The sequence below is a fragment of the Cimex lectularius genome, unplaced genomic scaffold (genome assembly GCF_000648675.2).
Source record: "Cimex lectularius strain Harlan isolate CLEC.00 unplaced genomic scaffold, Clec_2.1 scaffold229, whole genome shotgun sequence".
Classification (NCBI taxonomy): domain Eukaryota; kingdom Metazoa; phylum Arthropoda; class Insecta; order Hemiptera; family Cimicidae; genus Cimex; species Cimex lectularius.
This window is the reverse complement of record NW_019392783.1, coordinates 323,366-348,354: the sequence shown is the minus strand read 5'-3', so window position 1 is coordinate 348,354 and position 24,989 is coordinate 323,366. Positions and strand designations below refer to the sequence as shown.

The 24,989-nt window shown below is 34.1% G+C and overlaps 2 protein-coding genes and 1 long non-coding RNA gene across 4 annotated transcripts in view; 2 read left to right on the top strand and 1 right to left on the bottom strand.

The window, feature by feature from the left end:
* Positions 1 to 21,245, bottom strand: part of LOC106669544 (nose resistant to fluoxetine protein 6) — an 88,297-nt gene extending 67,052 nt beyond the window's left edge. The window contains exon 1 of the mRNA XM_024227802.1: positions 21,156 to 21,245. The gene's annotated coding sequence lies outside the window, so the exon portion shown is untranslated. The remainder of the gene's footprint in view (positions 1 to 21,155) is intronic.
* On the top strand, positions 12,935 to 17,491 carry LOC106669591. 2 transcript variants are annotated; one of them, XM_014399168.2, is made up of 4 exons: positions 12,935 to 13,361; positions 13,428 to 13,564; positions 14,164 to 14,456; positions 16,483 to 17,491. In XM_014399168.2, exons 3-4 carry the CDS (start codon positions 14,366 to 14,368, stop codon positions 17,295 to 17,297), a joined length of 906 nt encoding a protein of 301 aa, XP_014254654.1. In that variant the 5' UTR covers positions 12,935 to 13,361; positions 13,428 to 13,564; positions 14,164 to 14,365; the 3' UTR covers positions 17,298 to 17,491. The 2 variants fall into 2 exon arrangements, with proteins under 2 accessions (XP_014254654.1, XP_014254655.1); XM_014399169.2 differs by lacking the exon at positions 13,428 to 13,564.
* LOC112127220 lies at positions 17,761 to 18,117 on the top strand. The gene is made up of 2 exons (XR_002910464.1): positions 17,761 to 17,847; positions 17,919 to 18,117. It is a non-coding gene; the product is annotated as an uncharacterized LOC112127220 (long non-coding RNA).
* Positions 21,246 to 24,989: the final 3,744 nt, after the last annotated feature.

Below are 24,989 nucleotides of genomic sequence, written 5' to 3'. Positions count from 1 at the left end.
TTTCAATTACCCCGAAAGTGCCTAGTTCTCTGGAGCAATATGAATAAATTCTAACCAGGCCATCATGTTTTGAAAAATAAGAAAATATATATATTTACTTCTTAAGCTTTGCATGTTAAAATGACCGACACTTTCGTCTCCCCATCCAATTTCCATCCTATCTACCTCAAGGCCTCATCTGTCGAAAATATATGTATATATAATACTTATTTTCGACAGATGAAGCGTTGAAGGGATAAGATGGCAATTGGATGGGTAAACTAGGAAGTCGGTTATTTTAACATGCAAAGCTTAGTGTAAGTGAATATAACTTAGATGCTGTGTTAGAAGAACGAATAATTAAAAATAAAATGCGAAAAGGAAAGGAATAGAACATCGTAGAAAGAGAGAGCTGGCGATGACCAATGAGTTTTGGCGGCCCTAAAACTCTCCACGATATACAGGGTATCCTGTGAAAAGACGTCAATGCTTCAGGACGTTTTCCTACATGTCAAACTGACCTAAAAAGCCCATATTGTCCAAAGTCTGATTTTTAATTGTACTCGAGACATTTTACTTTTCAGATTAATTCACCCTTTGACAACTTTATTCCAAAAAATCTCGCGTAATTCAGAAAATAATAATCCTTATGTAAATTTGATTACATAAAGGGAATAAACATTAAAAATTAAGTTTAATTTTTTTAAATTGTAACCTTAAGCAAACAAAGTACAAAACCAATTAGAAGGTAAACTTTTACGAGTTTCTCGTTCTTGTCCAAAGTTTAAGTAAGATTTTGTTACTTATATAAATATTGACAGATATGGAGCTTTTCGAAAAGTTACCCCTATTAATGCGCTTTATACACACGAACTTAATTTCTTAAAGATCTATTATTATAAATGTAAAATTGTCGTTTTAGTGCTAAAATTTAACTCCGATGGATTTTTAATTATGAGGAAAAATGAACTATATTCGTTCCGGTCAAGAAAAAGGGCGATCTCATAGAAGGGAAAGAGATCAGGAGTAATTCTTGAGGGTTTTCAAAACTGTAGGAAACGATGTCAGGCTTGCATTTTTAAAGAAAGTGGACATTATGAACACTTAATTTACATTTGTATTATTATTTTTTTAAAGAGGGTTCGCAACAGCAGAGGTATATCAACCCTCAGGGTGCCGGTGTTTGGTGTTTTTTTTTAAGCCCATTTTGTATGTCGGGTTCGAATGCAGGGCCGCTGGAACCCGGGTCCTTTACCTTACGGTGATGAGCGCCTTGTATGGCAATGCCTGAACTGTTGCGGTCACCGACGCCCCCAATTTACATGTTTAAGCTTTGTGTTTTATGTTATGTACAATTTTGTACAAAAGAGTTTTTTATTTGTACTTTGTGCTCTTTCAATATTTTTTAATAGACGTTTCAAAATTGTTTTTTTAAAGATTTGTAACCAAAATTTTTTTTTCAATCAATTCTTAAACTTTAGTCAACAGCTTTAGAAACTCGCCAAAGTTTATCTTCTAAGTTATTTGTTTGCTTAAGGTCACAATAAAACCAAATGAATCTTATAGGATTTTCAATGTCCTTTTCACTGGCGTAGTCCAATTTCCAGTAGGATTTACATTTTATGAGGTATGTTGAAGTAACCTGAATACATTTTTACTCTCTTCCTTGTCTAATTTGATATGTAGAATAACTCCTGAAGTATTGAGTCTGTTTTCGGGACACTCTGTATAGGGGATAAATGGTGGGTCCAAGAACAGATCCTTGGGGTACACATGCTCGCCGACGTGCATTTGGTACAGCACTTTCAGCATTAACTTGATAACGCTGCTTTTTGACGTTGAAGGAACCTGACAATTTTTTTAGTCCCTTTCTAGTCTTGATTTCATTTTGATAGATAGAATAATCCCATGAAGTATTGACGTCTGTTTTCGGGACACTCTGTATACGGGATAAATGGTGGGTCCACGGACAGATCCTTGGAGTATACATGCTTGCCGATATGCGTTTGGTACATCACAATGTGGTTATTTCTTTGGATGTAATTAGCCTGTACTAATGCAATTAACTCATTTACGTTTTAGTGGTCAATTGGCCAAGTTACATCTTTCAATTAATTATTCTTTCCATATAAGGTCTTGGTTGAGATAAAAAAGTCAGTGTCAAAAGCGGGATTCGAACCCATGACCTTCGGCTAAATAAGCCGTTACTCTTCAACATGAGCTATCGTAACTTTGATCCTCGCGGACACCAACTCTCCATCTCAACCTACAACCGTTTGAACCTTCCCTCTTTTTGCCATTTTCAAATGTCGTGTAATCAGGATTGCATTCTCAGCGACTTACGAAGTGGCCACGGGGAGCTGTTTAGTGAAGTGATACTTCTTTTGCTTATTAAATATTAATTCTTTTACGTTTTAGTGGTCAACTGACTAAGTTACATCTTTCAATTAATTATTCTTTCCATGTAAGGACTTGGTTATGATAAAAATGTAATGTAAATGTAATTAACTTTGATTAACTTTTATGTTGACTTTCCGTTTTACCTAACAGATGTGGGCTCAAAGCACATAAATCCGATGGGGCAGAGTGTACTCGTTCTTATCTGAAAATAATTTGGTTTTTTGAGTTCGTGTCACGTTCTCTGAGACTGTCGTCAAGCAAGGTTAACTTTTTATTTTTAAAATGTTTATTGACTTTACGAAGTCTCATAACTCATAAACTATGATACCCAATTTAATGCGTTCTGGAATCTCATTTTGATACTTTGAGGATTTGATTGATGTGATATTTTTTAAAGTACAGTGCACAATAAGATCCCCTAAACTTGCATCCCATTTGAATTAGTTTAGTGGCCGTGGTCCGCCGGTATGGGATCTCCCTTAGGTACGGCGGGGAGGTGGATGAGAAAATTTTTTTTTGAAAGTAGTGATCAGTGATGTTTGTTAACAAATTCTTGGCCAAGCCGATTCTTTTAATTTTTGAAGGGAAAATTTAAAAAAAATATTAAGTTGTTTTAGAGAAATTGAAAATAGGTTAACAATTCCGAGTAAGGGGATGGGGCAATTTGAAAAATACAGGGTTATAATCAGAGTACACCAATGTTATTTATTGTTTCTTATAGATCTCGTACATTTTGCTATGATATATGATTTAGAACGATCGTAAAAAAAGGAATTTTTTCTTAATCCTATGTTTAAAACCATCCGTCCAATTAATATTCGGCCGTTTTGAAGGTGAAAAGAATTAACATCGATCACACGGTTCGTAATTATTCGCTTAGTATGCACTTTTTCTTCAAACTTTATTTTTAAAAATGATCGCGTTCCGCTAGCGTTTTTTTTATGTAACAACTGGGCCGATGCAGATCGAAAAAACAAAATAATAAATAACAAAATACTTTCTGATTAATTCGGACGGTGTGAAAAAGCACACAAGCAATTAACAGAATCACATCCGGTCAAAGCGAATAATAATTGCTTCATTTATCGATTTACTTAGGTGGAAAAACAATCCGTCCGATAAATATGCATGAGACTAATGGTGAGAAGCGATGATTTTTTTTTCTATATATATAATATTTCATTATACATACAGATAATAATAAGTTACAATTAATTAAGGTTTTCAGTTGAAATAAAAAAGTCAATGGCACGAGCGATTCGAACCCACGACCTTCGGCTTGATACGCCGTTGCTCTACCACTTGAGCTATCGTGACCTCGATCCACTCGGACGCCAACTTCCCATCTCAACCACACCTCTTGAATTTTCCCTCCTTTTTGCCATTTTTCAAAAAAATAAAGTGTACCTTCACTAAAGTTCTCCGTGGCCATTTCATTTGTCGCCGAGAATCAAATTGATTACACGACATTTGAAAAATGGTAATAAAATAAAGAATTAGTCATACGCTGTTGACACATGGGCACATGTTGATGGGCCACTCCCCCCATTATGCAGAGAAAGGTTGCTCGACGTGTCCCACATAGTCGAGCGTGTTGTGCCTTGGCACCCTACAAGACGCGAGTAGTCATGCCGCCAGATTTAAAGAGGGCTCTCGGATACAACAGCGAGTTTCAGGATCCCTATTCCGCTTTGTACTGGAATTGGGAATCGCTTTATTGTATATAGAAGTTAAGTTATGTGTTTCTGTGTCTATATGAATGAATGTATTTATTGTTGTGAATGGAGAGGGGATGTTGACGAAGTAGCTTCCCCATCGCTTCTCAGGATGTGGGCATAACTTGGGTTGATAGCGGAAATTTTATAAAAATACCCCATCGACCCCAAGTTAGATCAGTTTATTATAGGGAATAGGTATCGGGTTGTCCGGAAAATAATGCAGGATTTTAAGTTTTCATTAAAAAAAATCTATATAAAATATTCTGTTTACGTTTACAGGATTNTGGGAAATTATTTTGATTAAAGAACATTGCTTTAAAGTAACTAGTTTCTTTTTTTTTGTTTAATACCAAAATCCTGCATTATTTTCCGGACAACCCAATAGATGGAGGAATATCGAGTACTCCATCGACCAAACAGTATGAGTGCGATCAATATATATAGGTATGAATGTATTTATAGGTGTGATTGTAAATCGAGTGTATAGCGGTATGTTGTTAATGCTTCGGGGCTGAAATGACCAAGTTGTCGGATGCGTCTATAAAAAAAATAATAATAATAACAATAATAATGGTAGTATATCCAGAGAAATAAAGTTCCTAAAGTCCTAAACCGACAACTACGGTGATAGCTTTCTTTGAATGGGAAAAGTCTCTTGTGCAACAGGTGGACACGAGGACAGTAAAAAAGACTTTGAAGGAAGGAAGAATTTCTGTATAGACACCGTTGAGTTGGGTCGATCATCCGATCATCACACCCAGTAATGAGAACTTGTTGATAAGCACAAATTACACATCTCAATAACCCATGACACCATCGTAGTATTAGACCTACCTCAAGAATAATCATAATCTTAATAATCATAGTTCAGTATTGATATTATCTATTGAGAAATTATCATCAGCAAATCTATTAAGATGAGAAAAATAATCGGACATGTCATCAACCGAATTCTGGCAGAAAACGTAGATTTTATTTTAAAACTAATATCATTATAACATCTGAATCATCAGTAAAACCACGCTTAGTAAGTGATATTTTTTTTGTAATTTAGAATTTCCTGAAAAACCTTTGAAAAATAGTTAATGTTAAAAAATATTTTTGTAATGCTAACGCCAGTGAAATTTCGTGCCTAATAACATTTTTATTATTATTCCTCTCATTGTTATCTTTATTCCTAGCCATAATAAACCGCTTATATTCTTTGTGTCAATGTTAAATAAAAGTTAAAAAAGATACTATAAAAATAATGCCTTTGAATTTATTACAATTTAAACATATTATGTGGGCGTCAAGGGTGTTACTCTGTGAATTTTTGTTTATTTTTTCAATTGCAATTTTAATATAATTTAGATTTTTTTAAATAAGTAAAATTTCATTGCTTCCCAGTTAACCTCTTAACTATCTTCATTATTGACTCTTCATCCCGGCATGTCCGACTACTAACTTCAAAAAGAGCTCCAGATTCCTTTACCTACGCGTAAAATATGCAATTATTGTAAAAACCTACTCCTCAAAAAAGCACCAGGATTTGACCTCATTGCATTTCCAACCTTTGAAAACTTTCAAAAAAAGTCATAGTTTTCCTAACAACCCTTTATAATGGACCTTTTTTCCCTATACCATGGAAATTTTCCATCCCTAAACCCAACAAACCACACCTCCTTCTGAATTCCACCACCCTCCCTTCAGTCACTGCCAATTCTTGGTTGAACTTGAAAAACTCCTTTATACACAACTAAATAACAAATACATCCCATTCGTATCTACTAATATAACACTGGACCATTAATTTGGATTTAAGGCAACACACGGTTGAGAGGCATATTGCGAAAGAACGGAATACCGTCATCGTCATTCGTCGTGTCACTCTTTTTATGGAAAAGGTTACGTCACAGCTGAGGTTATTTATTTTCAGTTATTTATTGGCTGAAATTGTTACATTGATTTATTATTGACGAGGAAAGGGAGAGAGAGGAAGAAAAAGAGAAAGAAGGACGGAGAGAGGGAGAGAGAGAGGGAGAGAAAGAGAGAGAAAAAGAGAAAGAGAGAGAGAAAGAGAGAGAGAGAGAGAGGAGAGAGAGGAGAGAGAGAGAGAGAGGAGAGAGAGAGAGCAAAGGGCCAACATTCGTCGGCGAGGGTGTTTACGTATAAAGACTATTGACCAAACTGCTAACTTCAAACACATCTTAACCTCAAAATTCTCCGAATGTTTAATATTAGGTTAGGAAAGGTCTCTATGTGAAAGTGTATCGATGAACGAAAACAAATGTAAAACAATGAAATAAAACATCTTGTCCCATTTTGGTCTACCGACCTTCATTTCGGAAACATTTATGTGCCCGTTTATTATTGAGCTGATTAGTTCTTCCTCTGAGAATAGCGTTTTTTCCCTATCTCAAGATCTTCTATTTTTATCGTTGTAACTGTTATGTAAGTTTATTTTTTTGTACCAGTTCAGGGATTAGTCTTAAAATATCCACATCTATGATTTGGTAAACATGTAAAGTATAACAATGACTTTGACCTTTAATTAATCTTCTTTTTCCTGTATACATCAAAAAACAATCCAGTGGGAAATGTTTTTTCAATTCTTTAGCAATAAACCATAAAATGCGTCTTACACTGGTAACCAGCTTTTATTTATCTTACAAACAAGCTGAACGGATTAATATTTGCGTAAAGTTTCCTCCTAGTTGGTTGTAGTAAATGCCAAATTAAACTAAAAGATCCTATTAACAAAGTTTGATTCTCAATTGTATTCGAGATATTTCACTTTTTAGGTTAGTTCAACCTGCCGCAACTTCTAAAAAGTCCCACGTACCTCATAAAGTACTTATTTTATTTACTTTATCCTGCCAATGTTTCGATCTTTAGTGAGCCCTGAAGATGATCTCAATAAAGATCGAAACGTTGGCAAGATAAAGAAAATGTTTTTCCGAAACCTACATCACACCAGACCGCATCTCACGATTTCCGAATAATCATCGACTAACAGTCACTAATCACCACACATTAGGAACTATGAGATTCCTTTTTGTATTGTAAGTTTAATCAAACAAAATACAAAATCAGTTAAAAGATCAACTTTTTTGAGTTTCCGATGTTCTTGTTCAAAGTTAAAGTAACAGTTTCATGGTTCTCTTCAGATTGAGAAATATGAACTTAGAGAAAAGTTACTCTTAATTTTTCAATGGTCAGTTATCACCAATGTAAAATTGACGTCTTACTACTTAAAATTTAGCCACGATGGACTTGGATGTGTAAAAATAAAGTGTATTCTTTTTTATCACAACTCAGGACGATCTCACAGAAAGAATTCAGGAATCCTGTGCTGTTATGAGGAAAGAAAAACAGGCCTTGTAGTTTTGTACCAAAGCGTCTTTTATCATTCCTATGTATTACTTTCATTATGTTTTCATAGACGATATTTTTAAAGATATTTTTAAGCTTGTTTTATTTATCAATCAAAAGTTAATTTTACACTGATGATAATTGACCTTTGAGAAATTAAGTATATGTTTGTTTGTTAAGAAATCTCCAAATCTGAAAGTATTTACAGAACCAAGCAAATCTTATTTAAACTTTATGCAAGAACTTTCGAAACTCACTAAAATTTTATCTTCTAAATGTGATATTTCGTTTGCTTAAGGTTACAAAAAGAACCAAATCAAACTCATTAGGTTGTCAATGGTATTTTCACTGGAGTAAAAATATGTACAGTACGCTTAACATTTTATGAGATACAGAGGACTCTATGGAATAAAATTTTTAAAGGTTGAAGTAAATTTGAAAAATGAAATATCTCGAAATTAAAAATCAAACTTTGGGAAATAAGGGCTTTTTGTCTAATTTAACTTGTAGGATAAACTCCTTTACGAGACGCCCTGTATATGAGAAAAAGAGGGGGCATAAGGACATATCCTTGGGTACGCTTGCCTGGCGATTTGTTTGCATTTTTTTAAACAAAATGTACGTTAAAACTAAAATCACATTTATTTACACTAATATACATATGTACTTTATAGTATTACGGATTGCAAATTGTAACAAAAAATATAACTATCATAGCAAAAATAATTTTTATACAGGGTGTTGCCAACCGATCTAACTGCTCATATGAAGGAGAAAGATAATGTGGATTCGAGAAAATAATGACCAAGGGTATAGGGAGTCAATCGAGTTGCTGCTTTTTATGTGATATCATACACAATTTTAAGTCGTGTATTCACAATTATTAGCTGAAATTTTTTACCAGAAAAAGTCATAAGTCGGCAAATATTTTTCAACTCTTCATAAAAACCATTTCAGACATTGCAATTCTACGCTCAAAAGATGATGGTCTGTAAATTTTTAATATCATTTTTATCAAGATTTATAGAAAAAAAAACCTCTGAGTAAAGAAATGTACTTGATGTAATTTAAGTCCCCAAACTGTAACAAAACTGTCTTTATTTGGAAAAATGAAACGGGAAACACAAAAACAGTCCTCTCTCCGAGAGTCTCTCGACTGACCTGGCTAGATTCTTTCTTTGTCTCTTTGTCCTTTCCTTTCTCTAGGTGGCAGGGACCCTCAATTCTCAACTTACTTCAAAACGTAGGGGTGCACCCTGTCTTACAGTAATTATAGACGTTATTGTAGAGGGTTTTTTGTAATGAAATAAATTAATTAGGTTCTTAATTTTTAACAACTGTCTTGGCCTTTATTGAAAAAATGAAAACAACCGGTGTCTGAAATAATGACTACATAACATAATATGAATAAATTGCTTAGTGTTGTTTAATTTATGTATTAGTACATGAATAAGTTATCTGTGGAACTAAACATCTTAAGAGATTAATTTAAAAATACATTTCACTTGGGCAATCTTTGAAGGAATAACAGCGGATAAAACGTGTCTCAATAAGACTCCATCGTTGGATCTTTCACCCAGTGCGGATCGCTCGAAAGATCAAACCACAACACCCAACTTTTTCGGGGGTTAATTGAATAAGTGTGCTTTTGAAAAAGACTTTCTCCGAGTACGAAAATATTCAACTGGGTTTAAATAGAAAAACGAAGCTCGGTGCTTACTTTCGTTTGAAAAAGAAAAATTAATCGTTTTGTCAAATGCGCTCCTTTCTCCGGATGAGAAACTTTTCATTTCTTTGGGAAAAAAAGAAGGAAAATTTACAAGCAGATTTCTTGGGAAATATTGAAAAATAACGTACTGACTGGCTTGTAAGTCAATTTTAATTATGAATTTTTGAGTAAGGTTTAGGTTGAAACGGAAATGCTAGTGCCACGAGCTGGATTCGAACCCACGACCTTAGGCTAAGTACGTCGCTGCTCTACCACTGGCTTCGGAGTCGGATAGCTCAAGGTTCGAATCCCGCTCGTGGCACTAACTTTTTCATTTCAACCAAAACCTCACATAAAAAAGATTAATTGATTGAAAGAAGTAATTTGGTCAATAGACCATTAAATATAATGGATTTAATTATTAAACTAAAATGAGGTTTACCATCTCGACCAACATCTATTTGACATGATTAGGGATGGTTAGGTTATCAACATCTATTTGACAGTCCAACGCAATTATTATTAAATTAATTAACAAGTTTGTTATGAAAACAACACCAATTATCAATATGGCTATCAAAAATAACTATGTGAGCAAGAGCTTTTGCTTTTTTGGCCTTACTTAGGAAATAACACCGCAATAGACATTTTTCAAAATTTCTTCAATTTTAGCAATTTGAAGAAAATTTTACATCTAGAAATTAACTATAAAATGGTTCAAAAACCAAGGATTAGCTTCCAGAAGCTCAGAACCGAGATGCCTTTTGTGTTTTGATGTTACGAGAGAACCGATTAATTACAAGTCCCAAGGAGGTTAAGCTGGACTTCTTAAAGCCGTGCCGAGTCGTTAAAAATTGAATAATGACAAGATCTGAGTGCGTTGAAATTATTATTAATATTTTTTTGGGAGGGGGACACTAAATTGAGGGGGAATTCAAACAACAAATCGGAAATAACCATATGCTGGAAACCATCTGATTGTTAATACGTTGGTCATTATCAAATCTAACAATACCTCTGAATTCAATTTTTACAGAGGCTTCCTAAAATATATAATCTTTAAAAAGCACTGGTTAGAACAAAGGACAGTCAAAACTTGTCTTTCTCTCCCTCTCTTTGAGCTTTCTCCTAATTAGGGTTTTTCGTTAATTTCAGGATTGCTGGCACCAATTAATGAAGGTAAAGCTATTAAATTTTTAATTTGTTTAAAGTCTTCAGGCCATCCCTGTGTTATCAGGCTCAGATCAGGCTATCAGGTGTTAGGGTTCAAAATGAAAAAATAATAACCAAATAAACAATAGAAGAGAAAAACTATGTTCTTAAGATTAAGCTCAATACAACAGGAGTACCTCGATAACACTGACCTTGTCTCTAACTCTGGCCAACAAATGAGGAGGCGACTTCCCTGAGTTCAAGGGTCACCCTTGTACAACCATGACAGTCTATAAACAAAAAGTGAAAAATACTCTACCAGTGTATTCTTAAACGTGAAGCATGACTATGGCACTCGGGATGTGCAAACTTGAAATAGTATTCCCTTTTACCTACTACCTAATCCTAAAATTATATTTAACAGACTGATTTTTTCAAACCAGCAATGGCCCCTCTCTATTAGCCGGTTTTGAAAAGATGCAGGGTACCACAAGAACGTTTCGGGACCCATCCTTTACGCAGCATACACCAGAGGCACCCTTTCTGAATTGATCCTTATCACTTAAATGGATAATACCGCCACCCTTTGTTCTCGTAAAGATCCTATCATCTCAATCTGCAAGCACATGACACATCCCTTGTGCAGTGGCCCAACTGGTGGAAGTGTAAACAGAAAAATGTGAACATGTCACTTTCACCCTTCAAAGAATAACCACTGCCCCATCTACAGTTTAGCTTACAATGACCTGAGAAAAAATATTTTTTCAGGATTCCAAGGACTTTATTGACATGTTCTCTAGCAAAATTGACCGTTTTGTCCTGTTTTTATTACATAAATAAGGATTTTTTCTGACCGCTTTGCTCCTGTATCCTGCAAATTACAATGGACTAGTATGGTAATAATAATAATAATCTTTATTTACGTGTCACCCTTACTGCGTTGTGGACCCTAATAAAAAAATTAGGTCGGTGGATTTCTCGTCGTGCTTTACTTTCTATTTACTTCAACCAAAGTTTGACAGATACACTGAGTTGGGGCGTCTTGGAAAATCGTTAGTAGTTGTCTAGGAACCTGGAAGCATCGGTTGTAAGCACGCGAGGTAATTGTAAGAAAGAGGCGTATAATTTTGACACATTGGAAAATTGTTTTGTATATTGTTTGTTCACTGTAAATTACTATTAATGAATTATATAAGCTCAAATCTGTACTACACAGAAACGCATATTTGATTGAGTTATTCAGTTCAATTTCAGTTTTTGTAATTTACCATAAACTTACTGGTAGGCCTCGAGAATCACCCACCACGGATGTTGTAACTGACTGGCAAGAGGAAAACTGCTGCCGTAAACACATAGCTCTGTTTCTTTAATATTTACAATCCTTTATTAATAGAAATGATGAATGATGGAGTGAGTGCGGTGTTCAATCCTTCTTACAAAGATAGTTCCTACTCACAGTAAGTTATTTTTCAACGATCCGGATTTCGAGCTTTTAGCTCATCATCAGATTGAAGGAGTTGTACTACGACGTCTCTCGACATGAATTGCAAAAGTCAATTTGAATCAATGAATTTTGCAATTCAAGTCGAGAGACGTGGTTGTACAACTCGTTCAACCTGATGATGAGCTAAAAGCTCGAAATCCGTATCGTTGAAAAACAACTTACTGTGAGTAGGAACTATCCTTTTAAAAAGGATCCTTTATTAATTCAATCATACCACTATGTTAAGCTAGTTAGCTGGGATATTAATTATTTTTATTCAGTTAACTTTTGTTGTTGAATTTTGTTAACTGCTATGTCAACAATGTAATTCACTCTGAGAGGATTATCCCTGCGGGGACTGGACAGGCACCGGCGACAACATCGAAAAAGAACACTCCGAGTTGAGCCTTGGCTAGGAACGCATCTTTTGCATTATCTAGCACCGTCTACAAAACGACCACTGGGCCCTTTACCCTGTTAAGTCGAACTTGCAAGTTGAGAATCGCCTAAGTCGCTCTTTCAACCCAGACCACAGCCTTCACCAGTTCATCATACACCACAAGTTTTTCTTTTTATTATTATGTTATTATTATTTAATATCATTATCATTATTTTACTTTGCCATTTAACCTTCATTGTTTCTGAGTTGCCTGCTTGCCATTAGAGAAATCAGAATAAATTTTTTTTCATATATTCTATTTTTTTGCTCTGTAGACATTTCTTTTACTTTTCTTTAGCGTCCACACCACCACAACCAATCCAGAGACCGTCGCTACCCCCAAATTGGTCATACTTATAGTTATGTTTTATTTAATAATTCACACTTCCAAATATTTTTTCTTGTATTCTAATTCTAGCTTAGTTATTCCTATAATTACCTATTTATGTTTTATAATGAATTTCTATATTATCACTCCTAAGTATATTTGTAACTACCAAGAGGCAAAAAAAGTGGCCACCCTTAATATTTTTAATTATCTATTAGACAATCCTCCATTGCTTATCTTACAACAACAAGTTGGTCCGTTTCAACGGATTAGAGTTAAATAAAACTAAGATAAAATCTCCCACTTGTGTTTACAATTGGATTTTGTAAATAAATCTTTGAATAGTCAATCTCTTCATTGTTGGTATCTCTATAAAGCTTCTTTCTAATGTTCCGATGGTTTGATTTTTTTTTAGGTTGTACCATTTTTAAGTTTCAAATTTATTTGAGTAATGGTTTCAAGTGTTACAGATTCAGCTAGAAGATGGAAGAAGTCTACCGTATGTGGCCAGGGTGCTAACATTCCCAGAACAATTGTCCGAAGATTCTTCCATCGACCAAGATGCTGGAAGTTGCTTAAAGAGGCATGGATCAGGTCGCCATCGGGTCACATCTCAGAGAGATTTTATTGATTCGAATGTACTCCATAATCTACATTCTACCGCTGTTAGGATCGCGTAATGACTTCAACAAGCTAGAAATGTTAATGTCAATTTACGCACTGAGGAAGACTTTCAGAAGCTAGATTACCTGCGAGAAAGCCTGCCACTGGTCCAGAAGTTCTGACAAGGCACGGAACAGGTAGGTTAAGTTTTGCAAAAAAATACATCAATTGGTCTGAGCGAGATTGAACTAAATTGTTTTCAGGTGAGTCAAGGTTTTGTTTGAGGTTTTCTGAAGGCCCAGAGAGGGATTAGAGAAGATCAGGAGAGAGAGAGAGAGAGAGATGCCCAAAACATTGTCACTCCGGAGGACGTATGGAGGTTTGGGCAGGCATTTGTACAGTAGGTCGCACAAACTTAAACTTCATCGAGGGTTCCAAAACAGCTGCGCGATACATTGAAGATGTGTTATCAGATGGAGTTGGTCCTTATATGCCACTAATTGGCGACGATTTTATTTTTATGACAATGCGAAGCCCCACAAAGCTAGCATTGTTGATGGCAACTTACAACGGGTATTCAATTCAATGTTTGTAGTGGCCCGTACGTAGTCCCGACTTAAACGCTATCGAATATCTTTGAGACGAGTTGACAAAGAGGGTAGAATTCGCCAGAGAATTTACAGGAATTAAGAATGGCGCTGTTGGAGGAATATGAAATTATTCTACAGCACTATTATATTCAAAACCCTATAAAATCGATGCTGAATTTGCTCCGTGCTGAAATTATTATTTTTTCATTGTTTCCAAACCAGTATTTTTGCATATATTTAAAGTTATGTTTTATTTAATATTTCATTCTTCCAATTATTTATTTTTGTATTGTAATTCTAGCTCAGTTATTTCTAAAATTACCTAATTATAATGAATTTCTATATTATATTGTACTATTGTACAGTTTTAATAGGGTTTGCCTGCATAATAAATAAATATATTTTTCAGGTGTTTGATTTTGAAGTGATTGTTAATCATACTGTTATCATTGATTCCACCTGGGCGTTAGGGCAGCTAGGGCATTACAACCGCAGCCGAGAGGTTTCAAAAGCCGTAACGATAAACAATCCCCAAAATCCAGACAATTTGGCAATTTTGATAAATATAAAAACCAAACCGAAATTGGAGTTTTATTTGAAATTTTTCTGGCATGTCTATAGATGAGCTTTTGCCCATTCTGAAGGAGAATCTGTACGAGGTAAACGGAGGAAATTCAAATGGCATTTTCATCTCTGAAAGAGGTAATCAAACAAAGCTCATTTGCTTTTTCTTCTAACAAAATATTATTCTGTATCTTGTAAATTGAAGATAATTTGGGCTTTAATTAATCTCCAGCACTTTGCTATTAAGTTGAATATAATTTTCTTTAATTATCTAAATAATGTAGTAAAAAGTTGTTTCAATTAAATTGGAAGGAGGCCTCTTTCAGAAGAGGCAGCTAGTTGATTCAACTAGTTGAACAAACAGTGTCTAGTAGTGTTGCTGTCTAGAAAATGATAGGGAACTTTCCAAATCCTTTCAGGCGCAGTCAACCCGTGTCAGCGGGCACAAGTATTCCGCTCAAGTTTGACTGAAAGTCAAGCTCATATCCGATATTTGTATAGGTGCTAACAGAAACTAGCCAGAAATTGTGCTGCTTTAGCCAATTTGTTGACAACAATTGTTACATCCTTTTAACCAGACTATTGTAATTTCATTCCCTATTTTCCTTGTTTTTTCTGGTGGTATTAAAGCTTGTACTACTACATAATTAAGTACAAACAGTCTTGTCGTCATTCCAGAGCTTACTCAGATAGTGGATATAAGCAGGAATTTCATGTTGAGCCTGTTGACATAGGCCTGTTCAGTGATGATAAGCTCTGTACCGTAACAAATCAGTTTCTTCTAGCCAGGTTTGGTACTGAGCTAGTTCTATAAAAGCATAAACTATTAGCGGTGATTTCTTTTTACTATAGTAATGGTAAATGAGTACAAGCTAGGTTGGCCGAACTTCGTATAGGGGGGATCAATCGACCTACTAACATTTTTCTTCTATATCTGAGTGGTGATTCGTTGGCTTCCACATGAATCATGGTAATAGGAGTTATTCTCAGGGCACCAAAGCTGACTCAGCAGCATTTGCGTTGAAATATGTCTAATTTCTTCCAATTTGCATGCTTCTCCATAATGTTTACACATAAGACTATTCAAATAGAGCATGTATGCAACATTAAGCATGTTCACCAACGATTGTGAGAGGTTCTAGGAAAATGCAATTTTTATTGTTTTATTTTTTAATTTATCTTTTTGGAACAGATTTTTTTAAATACTGTTGTTGGATGTTGACCCACAATTCTACAATGAAATTCTCGAGCTAGTGTGTGGAATTAAACTGCTTATCTTGTGCAAAAATAGCACGATTCAGCTTTCATAAACAGGTTTCAATAATGTTAAGACCTGGTGAACTGGCCAGCCACGGATTAACTTTGATCACAAATCTCTTTACGACCTGCACCACCACCATTGGTCTATTGCGCATCTGCATGGTAGTGGCCTCATTAAGCTTGAGCTCATCACAACCCAAAGCTTTTCTAAGGTTTCAAGGACCCTGGGTGTATCCTTCAGGACTAGGCTTTTCCTCTCCCAGAAGTAGGAATCTTAGTCTACATAAACCTTTGCACCAACAGAGGACATTTGCAACTATCTCTTCTTCTTTCTGGCGACATGACAGGTTTGTTTCTATTGCTCCTAGTTTATACATATGCCCTATAGTCTGCGTGTCCCGATAGCAGTCCAACTATTATTCTAGTCCTAACAGTCTTAGATTTAGTAGTCTGCCATCCGTTTCTGCACTGAACTTTTTCATATGTCTTCGCTCAAGCACAATTCTCATATCAGGTTGGCTGCTTTCTACACGGAGCCAAATAATGGCATCCTTCTATTAAGTTGGACATATTGAGCAACCTTTCTCTACATGCTGGACACAAAATGCTTGCATTCAACAAAGTCTTTGTGTGTCAATAATTCTTAATTGGGTGAGATAACCCTTCTTCTATGAATCATGTCCTCTCAAGTCTTGATGTGTAGGTCTCAATTAATTGAAGGATTTGTAACTGTTTTTGTCTTTACTAAATATTTTTATTTTTACAAAAATAGAAATATACTGAAGAGTAGAGACAAGTGTGATTAAATAAATAAGTAGGACCAAGTCTCATTTAAATGATGCAATCTATAACTTTAAAGAAAGCCTTTTTATTTATTTTAATAAATTTCATTTTGATGTTACAGGTTATGCGATATCATTTTGTCTATTACTCTCAGACCCAAATGAGAAACATGAATTGACCAATTTAATTTGGGATTCAGGTGGCCGTGTTGAACAAGACCTAACTAACCTCCTCCCAAGGACTGTGGTCCTTGTAGATGGAGAGGAATCCGTCCGTCATGGTGTTATCAACAGGATTTCATTTAAATCACAGTATGTGAAGGATTGCGTCAACTCATGCACCCTACTGCCGTTGAACAACTACGTCTATGGTGTGAATAGAAATGTCGTAGATAATTTTTTCGAAGTTATATACTATAGAACGAGGGTTTTTAAGTTTCTCGATGAGCCTAGCCTTTCAGGGTTTGTCAACTGCTATACGGTCAAATGCAATGATGTCAATGAAAAATGTACATCTGAACTTACATTGAAGGATGAAACAAATATACAACCAACAAAAGAGGTTAAGAAATTGCCCAGGATCAATGAGAATTATCAAAAGAACATTGCTTATAAGAAACTCATTGCCAAAGAGAATTCGGACGATGATGATGATTTCGGTCCTATGACATTTGCTAAGCAAACCAAGCTGACCTACAAAAGTCCATATACCAGGCAAGAAAAAGAAGCGATACTCAAATTTCTCATACGGAAAAACTATCTCACTGGTCTCCGTGGCTCTCTGATCTGGAAGGAAATGGAAAAGGCACAGATTTGCCCAAATAGGACCTACCAAAGTTTGAAAAACCATTTTTTAAAAACATTAATATTTGAACTTGACAGATATAATTTTTTAACATACGATGAGAAGATTATGATGCGGGGAAACAAAGGTTGATTATACGAGAATGTTTGGATCTCTAGTACACTTACGCTCAAAGCTTTCAGAAATATGTTTACTATTATTGTACTAATGAAGGAGGTTTAAACAATATATAAATGTGCATGTTGATAAATTGTTGATATTGTATATTTTTCATCTTTGTTAAATTCAATTGTTATACACATAATTTATACTTTAAAAAATCTCTGAGAACAATATAAATAAAAATGAAATTACTAATCTTGTTAAGTATTTTTGTATTTTATGTAAATAAAAATGAATTTTGCATTTTATCTTTCATTTGTTTTCTAAAACCAAAAATTAATAACTGCAGAATTCTATAATAGGGTGAGTCATAACAAATGACCAGTTTCATTTTCTTGGAAATTGTAATCTCCTATTGGCTTAATTTTTTTTTCAAATCCAAATAGATTTGATACCACTTTAATTATAATAAATGAATGTGTAAAAAAATTATCTCGTCTTGCCTTCAGTTTTGTATTAGTGTTTGGTTAAACAACAGTAAAATTTAAAATTTTGTTAATATTACGCCAGGATTGGAAATGTAAGTTTTCCACTACTGAAATAACTCGTTTTGTGCGGTTATTTAAAGAATAGGATGCTCTCTATAAACAGACAGTGTGCAGATAGTTCCAGAAATTTGGATCTGGTGACATCAGCGTCAAGAGAGAAGAGGGTTCTGGATGAAAATCATTCAATGCAGACACTGTGAGACTGTTGAAGCATGAAATTTTTCTAAAAGCAAGAGATTTTATAGTTGGCCAATCCACCGTAAACCATTATCATATAAAATATATAAATACAGTTTATTGTTTATTATTATTAATGCTTGTTGTTGTTTTGTTCTTGTTATTTTATTAATTTTGCTTATCTATTACTTAATTTATTTATAACCTTGTGATTTATACTTTTTGTAAAAAGATCTTTGCTTAGTATATATATAAATAAATAAAAAAATTGTGACTACATAACATGGGGAAAGCTCATTAAGCATTAAGAGTGGTCGTCATGAGTTGGCCATTGAGCAGGAACGACACTGACTAGGAATTTGTCAACATCTTTTGAAAACCCAAATGACCTTCGGTTCATTAAAAGAATAGTCACTTGTGATGAAAAGTGGAGTACTCCAAGACCAAGAAACAATAGCTTGGCTGCAATCAGTCAGCTCTACCAATTGTTATACAAGCACAATTAGACAAAAAAGACAATGCTCACTGTATTTTGGAATTATGAAGGCATAATTCATTCTGAGTTCACTCTAGAAGGTCGAACCATTGATTCAAAACTTTATTGTGAGCAGTTACAAAAAATGTATGATGTTTTGACCCAGCATTACTCAGGATTAGCACTTATAAACTTAGAGTTGTAATTTATCTATTTAAAATTAAATCAAATAAATGTCCTCAATATCTATCAACATTTTTCCTTCATTACTTATTCAAACGTTCAAATCATATCACAAACCTTCAATGCTCATCTAAACCTATAGCCTCATCCTTCAGAATTGCAGGGTCAAGACGATAGAATTTGCTTCCCCGGGAAGTATGCTCTGCTTCCTCCCTGGCTTATTTCAGGTCCATGGAATCTGAGTTTTTAAAAATAACATAAATCATCTCAGTTTCTTTTTCCCTTTTCCTCTTTCAATAATTAATATTTTAAAGAATATATTATTATTTGGATTTTTATTTCAATTTGTATCAATACAAATGTGCCGAGTTGTGCCTATTGACTTCTTGTAGTCCAACGGCAATTCCAATGCTGTTTACACTAAATTGCCGGCAGACTCGAGAATCTCCCACCCAGTTGTTGGCAGTCTGGGGGCAGACCTCAGTCTTATCCATTCAGCCACCTAGCTCCAGGGAATGGGGTGTTGCAAACTGCTAGGTCAATTCAGCATCCAATGCATGCATTTCCAAACCCATTCGTACTCTTCATTCTTAAATACATTCACTCCTATTTACATATCATTCCTTCAATTAGTGTGATGGAGTACTTGTTATTCCTCCATCATCCTTTACTCATATTATACAACTAGCTTAATTGAGGGTCAGTGGGGTGTTAGATATTCTGCCATCAACCCTCTCACATTCACGGTAATAATTACATTCACTCTCAACACAAGCTAGGCAAGACATACACAACTATTATTACTGTATGCAATAGAACAACCCCGTTTCATCCAAGAATTGAATAGAACCCAAATACAACAATTTCAAATCGGGTGGCATTCCTGCGTGCTCTGTGTATGGAGCCAATTGCAGCCTTCAATGAGGAGGATGTACAATTCCTTAATTTTAATTAAGAATAATTAAGTTGGATCCTTTTAAAGAAGATAGTTCCTACTCACAGTAAGTTGTTTTCCAACGATCAAGCTCAAAATCTGGATCGCTGGAAAACAACTTACTGGGAGTAGGAGCTTTTTTAAAAGGATTGAACACCACACTCACTCCACCATTCATCATTTCTATTAATTAAGTTGGTTCTGGCGATTAAGATGGCTGCACCAACTGGTCATTCGGCAGATTTTCTCAGTGTTAACCAATGTTGCATAGAAGTTTTTTTTTTTTTTTTTTTTTTTTTTTTGGGGGGGGGGGTAGTAAATATAATTGTTTCATTGCATAAATTATAATTGTTTGTGTTTTTATTTCTTTTAGTACGGATTATAAACCCCGTACAATACATCTCAATCTCATTTTCATCAAGACCAAATCTCCATAATATGGGACACATCAAGCAACCTTTCTCTGCATGCCAGACATATATATGGTAGTGGGTATAGCCGAAAAGTAAGTGTTTGTGTCAACCTCGAATATATTATCATTATGGTTTTGTATATTTTATTATATGTTTATTATTATTATTAATTTTTAAGGGCATTTTAACAGCTAAGGTCATTTCATGTCCTAACATTAAACCTCCTATCTTAGGTTAGCTATATCCATTCTGAGTGCTGTAAAGCTCTGACACCAAACATTCACCCATAAACTAATCTATCCTATTGCCATTCAAAGCTTTAATTTATCCTTTTATTTTATTTTATTTTTTATTTATTTTATTTTTTTTTTGAGAGAGAGAGAGAGAGAGAGAGAGAGAGAGAGAGAGAGAGAAAGAAAGAGAAAGTTATCTTTCCTTATTTAAATAGCGATTGTGGGTGTTGTAGTTTATTACCCCACGAATTGCATTTTGTTTTATTTCATTTTTCCCTTCCAGCAGCCTCCAAATTGCTGAAAAAAGAAAGAAATCTTGCGTACAGAACTCTCATTCAAACACTAGCAGACAAACATTCAAAGGTATAAGAATTTTGGAAAAAGGCTAAATCTCATTATAAATTCCAATAATTATAAGAAAGTTGAAAAATGCTCTTCGAAACAAACACTGGGCACCTAGTAACTCCTTTAAATCACTTGAAAAGTTGAACCTTTGCCTAAAGTGTTGCAAAGTACGACAATCGACCAAAATACGTTTTACAGTCAGAACGATACGTTCCACACTTCGAATACATCGAGGACAATTTGGAAGGTTGTTGCCTATTAAAAGCTTATTATTGCTGTTATTATTATTGTACTATTTATTTATAATATACGTACATGTAAGGGCCCTATTTGTACTCTTAAAATTTAAAAACAAAAATTAATAAATGGAAATTGGGTTTAGTTTCAACAAGGTAACACCTGACCACACACTTCTCGAAGCAAAAGATTACAGAATTGGATGGAATTGAGCTTCTCCCTCACCCTGCTTACATCCCAGACATAGCACATTCTGATTACCATCAATCAGTAAATGACCACAAATGATAGAATTGTTAAAAAATTAGTTAATTAAAAAAATAAAATAAATCATTTGACATACCTTAGCAAAACTCAGTCAAATATCCAAACTGCAACCGATTAATAAAATAAGAAATATTTGATGATTGTGATATGTTGGTAATAAATCTAGCTATTTTTCATTAGAAAAATATTTAATTGACTTTCACTGAAATTTGTTTGAAAAGGCTTTGGGGTCTGATAAAAAGTCTTAAGCTTACCGAGGAGCAGTAGATAAAAAAAGGCACTGGTCGCTGTGCGCAGGTCGTAAAAAACCCGGCTACTATATAATTTAATCTAACTTAATCTATAGGAAAATTTAGCAATATAAATTTATTGTAATAATCACCGGATAATTTATCCAAACAGCCGGCTTAAATTTATTCTCTTTTTTACGATCAATTCATTTATGTATTTATTTATTTCGCAATGTGGGGGCGAAATTAGAATTAGTTTGTTTTGTGTTTGTCGGTCGGAGGCGGTGGGGTGCCGGTCCCGCGTAGGAGGGAGACGGAGGCGGCCAGTTTGAAGTCGGACTTCACCGAGTGATGTTCTTTTTAGTGTTGACTGTGCCTCACGAGTCCCGCGATTTTCGTACTCACTTCGACCACGACGCATGGTGAGTCAAAAAGAAAATACACTTCGTAAAACGGGAAAAAATCATTTAAAAAAAAATCGTTAGATTTTAACGGTAAAAATAATCGAAAATAGTTAAAAACTCTTTTTTAAACATATATGCATATGTCCAAAGACATACACTATTACATTTTTATGCAACATTGTTTTCTATGAGGATATTTCTTACATTCTTATAAGTTCAGAAGTGAATGTCGGGACTATTGGCAGCCTAGTCCATAGTCATCCAGACATCCACTTTTTAACTTATAAGCACGTAAAAAAAACCCTCAAACCAAATTATGTAAAAAAAGGTACTTTGGGTATTTCAACTTCGAGGTTATGTGAACCCTCGGGGTGCCGGTGTTTTTGAAAAAAGCCCAATTGGAATGTAGGGCCGGTGGATTCGAACTCTGGAACTTTACAGACATGAGCGCCATGTCGACGCCTAAACCGTTGCGGCCACCGACGCCCCCAGAATGCAACAGTTTAACAAAATGGTTCTTAGGTTTCTAATGGAATCAGGGATGTGGTATTTTTAACAATGAATAACCATTATAATTTTTCCAGCTTTTAATCTATTATTTGATCTTCGGGGCTCTACAAAATTATCTTCACAAAAATTAATTTAAAACTGGATGGACGAATATGTCATTTATAAATATAAATAAATAATTGTTGGCTTAGTTATAATGTCATTATGTTGGTAAAATACCTCCCATTAGAATAGTAATACTTCAAAACAGCTACATTTAATACTTTTCTAATTTTAAAAATTATTAATTAATATAATAAATAAATGGGCAGGTTGATGTCTTAGGAAACTTTTCTGTATGAGGTAACCCTACGGTTATCTAAAATAGTGCACAACTACAATCAATTATACTAATATAAATTGCAAAAATAAAAGCCAAAGAAAAAAAAAGACAACAGATAAAATAAACAATTACACAATTAATACCTCTGCATGTATATGTATACACAAGTGTAATAAATTATACAAATGTACTTAAAAACAAGATTGGAGTTAGGTATTTGGTGCCAAAGTGTGAATTGTTCTTCCTATCAAATAATGCCAATATATAAAGTACTTAAATTATTTAAATCCATCAAGTTGCAAACTAGGCTATGTTGATATATGTACATTATTTCGTTTAATAGCCTTCGTCGACAGCTTCTGACTCCATTATTTTCACATCTTCTAAATCAAAAGTATGATTATACTGGTGACAGTGCTTCGACAGGGCAGTGCCAAGTCTACTTTTATCTTTGCAATCATACCCATGTTGTCTAAGTCTTTTGGAGTATTATTTTTTTGCTCCATGCCCTATGGAAATTCTTACAACACTTGAACACTTTTTAATTTGAAGAAAAATCGTTTTTCAATTTTGTTATTTGTGCACGATTTTCACATCTGGCACATTCGTTTCTAATAAGCTAGTTTAACAAAGGTAATATGTGAGAACTTTTTGATATGTTCTGAATGCTACTTTTTGGTTACTTTGAAATCTTTGGGTATAAGTCTATTGTTGAAGGACATTGCATAGCCATTGTTCCTCAATATACCAATTTGTCTTCATAGACATTCCTTGAAACTACCATATCCAAAAAAGGCATTTAAAAAAAATCTAATTCAGTTTGATGAGTGAATTGTAGTGCTGGGTAATAAGAGTTGAGTGCACAAAGGCAAACAACTTATTACAAACAAATATCCCAGTTGTGAAAATACTGTACAAATTTAATAACAAGATTGAAAAACTTTTTTTTTCCCAAATTAAAAAGTGTTCAACCATTAGGCAAAAACCAAATGTAATATACCATGTACAATGTACGAATTGTCGTAGGGGGTATTATGGGCAAACAAAACAATACCTATCCGAAAGACTTAGATAACAAAGCTATGACTGAAAAGATAAACGTAGATCGGGCATTACCCGGTCAAAGCACTGTCACTAGTATAATCAAACCCTTGATTTCGAAGGTGTGAAAATAATGAAGACAGAAGCTGTCGACAAAGGCCATTTAAAGAAATGATATACATATACCAAGATAGTCTAGCTTGCAACTTACAAACGGATTTAAGTGTTATACATAGCATTCTGTGGTAGGAAGAATCATACTTTCGCATCTTCATTATTTATATATATGCATAGGCATTAATTGTCTCTTTGTTTGATTTATCTATTGTCTTGCTTTATTTTTATTTTTGTAATTTATATGTGTATAATTGATTGTAGTTGGGCACTGTTTTAGAAACCAAAGATAACCGTATTGCTACCTGCCAATTTTTTGTTTTTTAAAATCAAAAGAGTATCAAATGAAACTGTTTTGAAGTATTATGACCACCATCAAATGAGGAAATATGTTACCAATATAGTGTTATTGTAACTATAAGCCTACATAGTTATTTATTTATATTTATAATTGAAATATTCTTCCGTCTTGTTTGAAATTAATTTTTGACAATATAATTGTTTTAAAGCCCTGATAAAGATCAAATAAAAGATTGAAAGCTTGGCAAAGTTGTAATAGTAATTCATTATTAAAAAGAATACCTCTCTGATCCATATAACATCAACGTCTGTTCTGAGTTGGTTGATTGTCATCATCACTTAGTTGCTCCATTTGTCCATTTCCTCTCATTTTATCCAATTTTTTTTTTTTTTTACAATGCGAACGTTTATATAGTTCCAGTAAAAATTATACCTTTCTTTTTTACAAGTGATCAAGTCATTTTTAACACGATTTACTTGCAATTTACCATTTAATGCAATTTACAAAAAAAGAAAAGGGATTTATTTCTAAGCTAATATAATAATAATAAAACATTTAAAGTATCAAGTTAGAAATGTAGCAGCTTGTTATATAAAATAACTCTCTCTTTCTTTTTCTCTCACTCTCTCTCTCTTCTCTTCTCTTCTCTTCTCTTCTCTTCTCTTCTCTTCTCTCCTCTCTCTCTCACCTCTTACAATATCATATATATGTTACTTCTATAACTTTAACAACGTGTTGTAAGATACTTAATATTTTAACTACAATGTTTATTTTTGAGTTTGCCCTCTACTACCTACACCACATTGTACTTCTATGCAACAGTTTAACATTACAGATCTTTGGATAATTATGTACTAAAATTCATCGATAAAGCTAATTTTTGTGTGGGTGTGTTTAAATATAAATCTCTGAACATGATTGCACAATTACACACCTTTACAACATGATTCCTAGGATTATATTATTTTTATAATATTGATGGAAAATG

Excerpts from the sequence above, each read along its gene's own strand:
- LOC106669591 (XM_014399169.2), top strand. The coding sequence starts at position 14,366 with ATGTCTATAGATGAGCTTTTGCCCATTCTGAAGGAGAATCTGTACGAG. Across the intron at positions 14,457-16,482 it reads CATTTTCATCTCTGAAAGAG|GTTATGCGATATCATTTTGT; the intron begins GTAATCAAACAA and ends TTGATGTTACAG.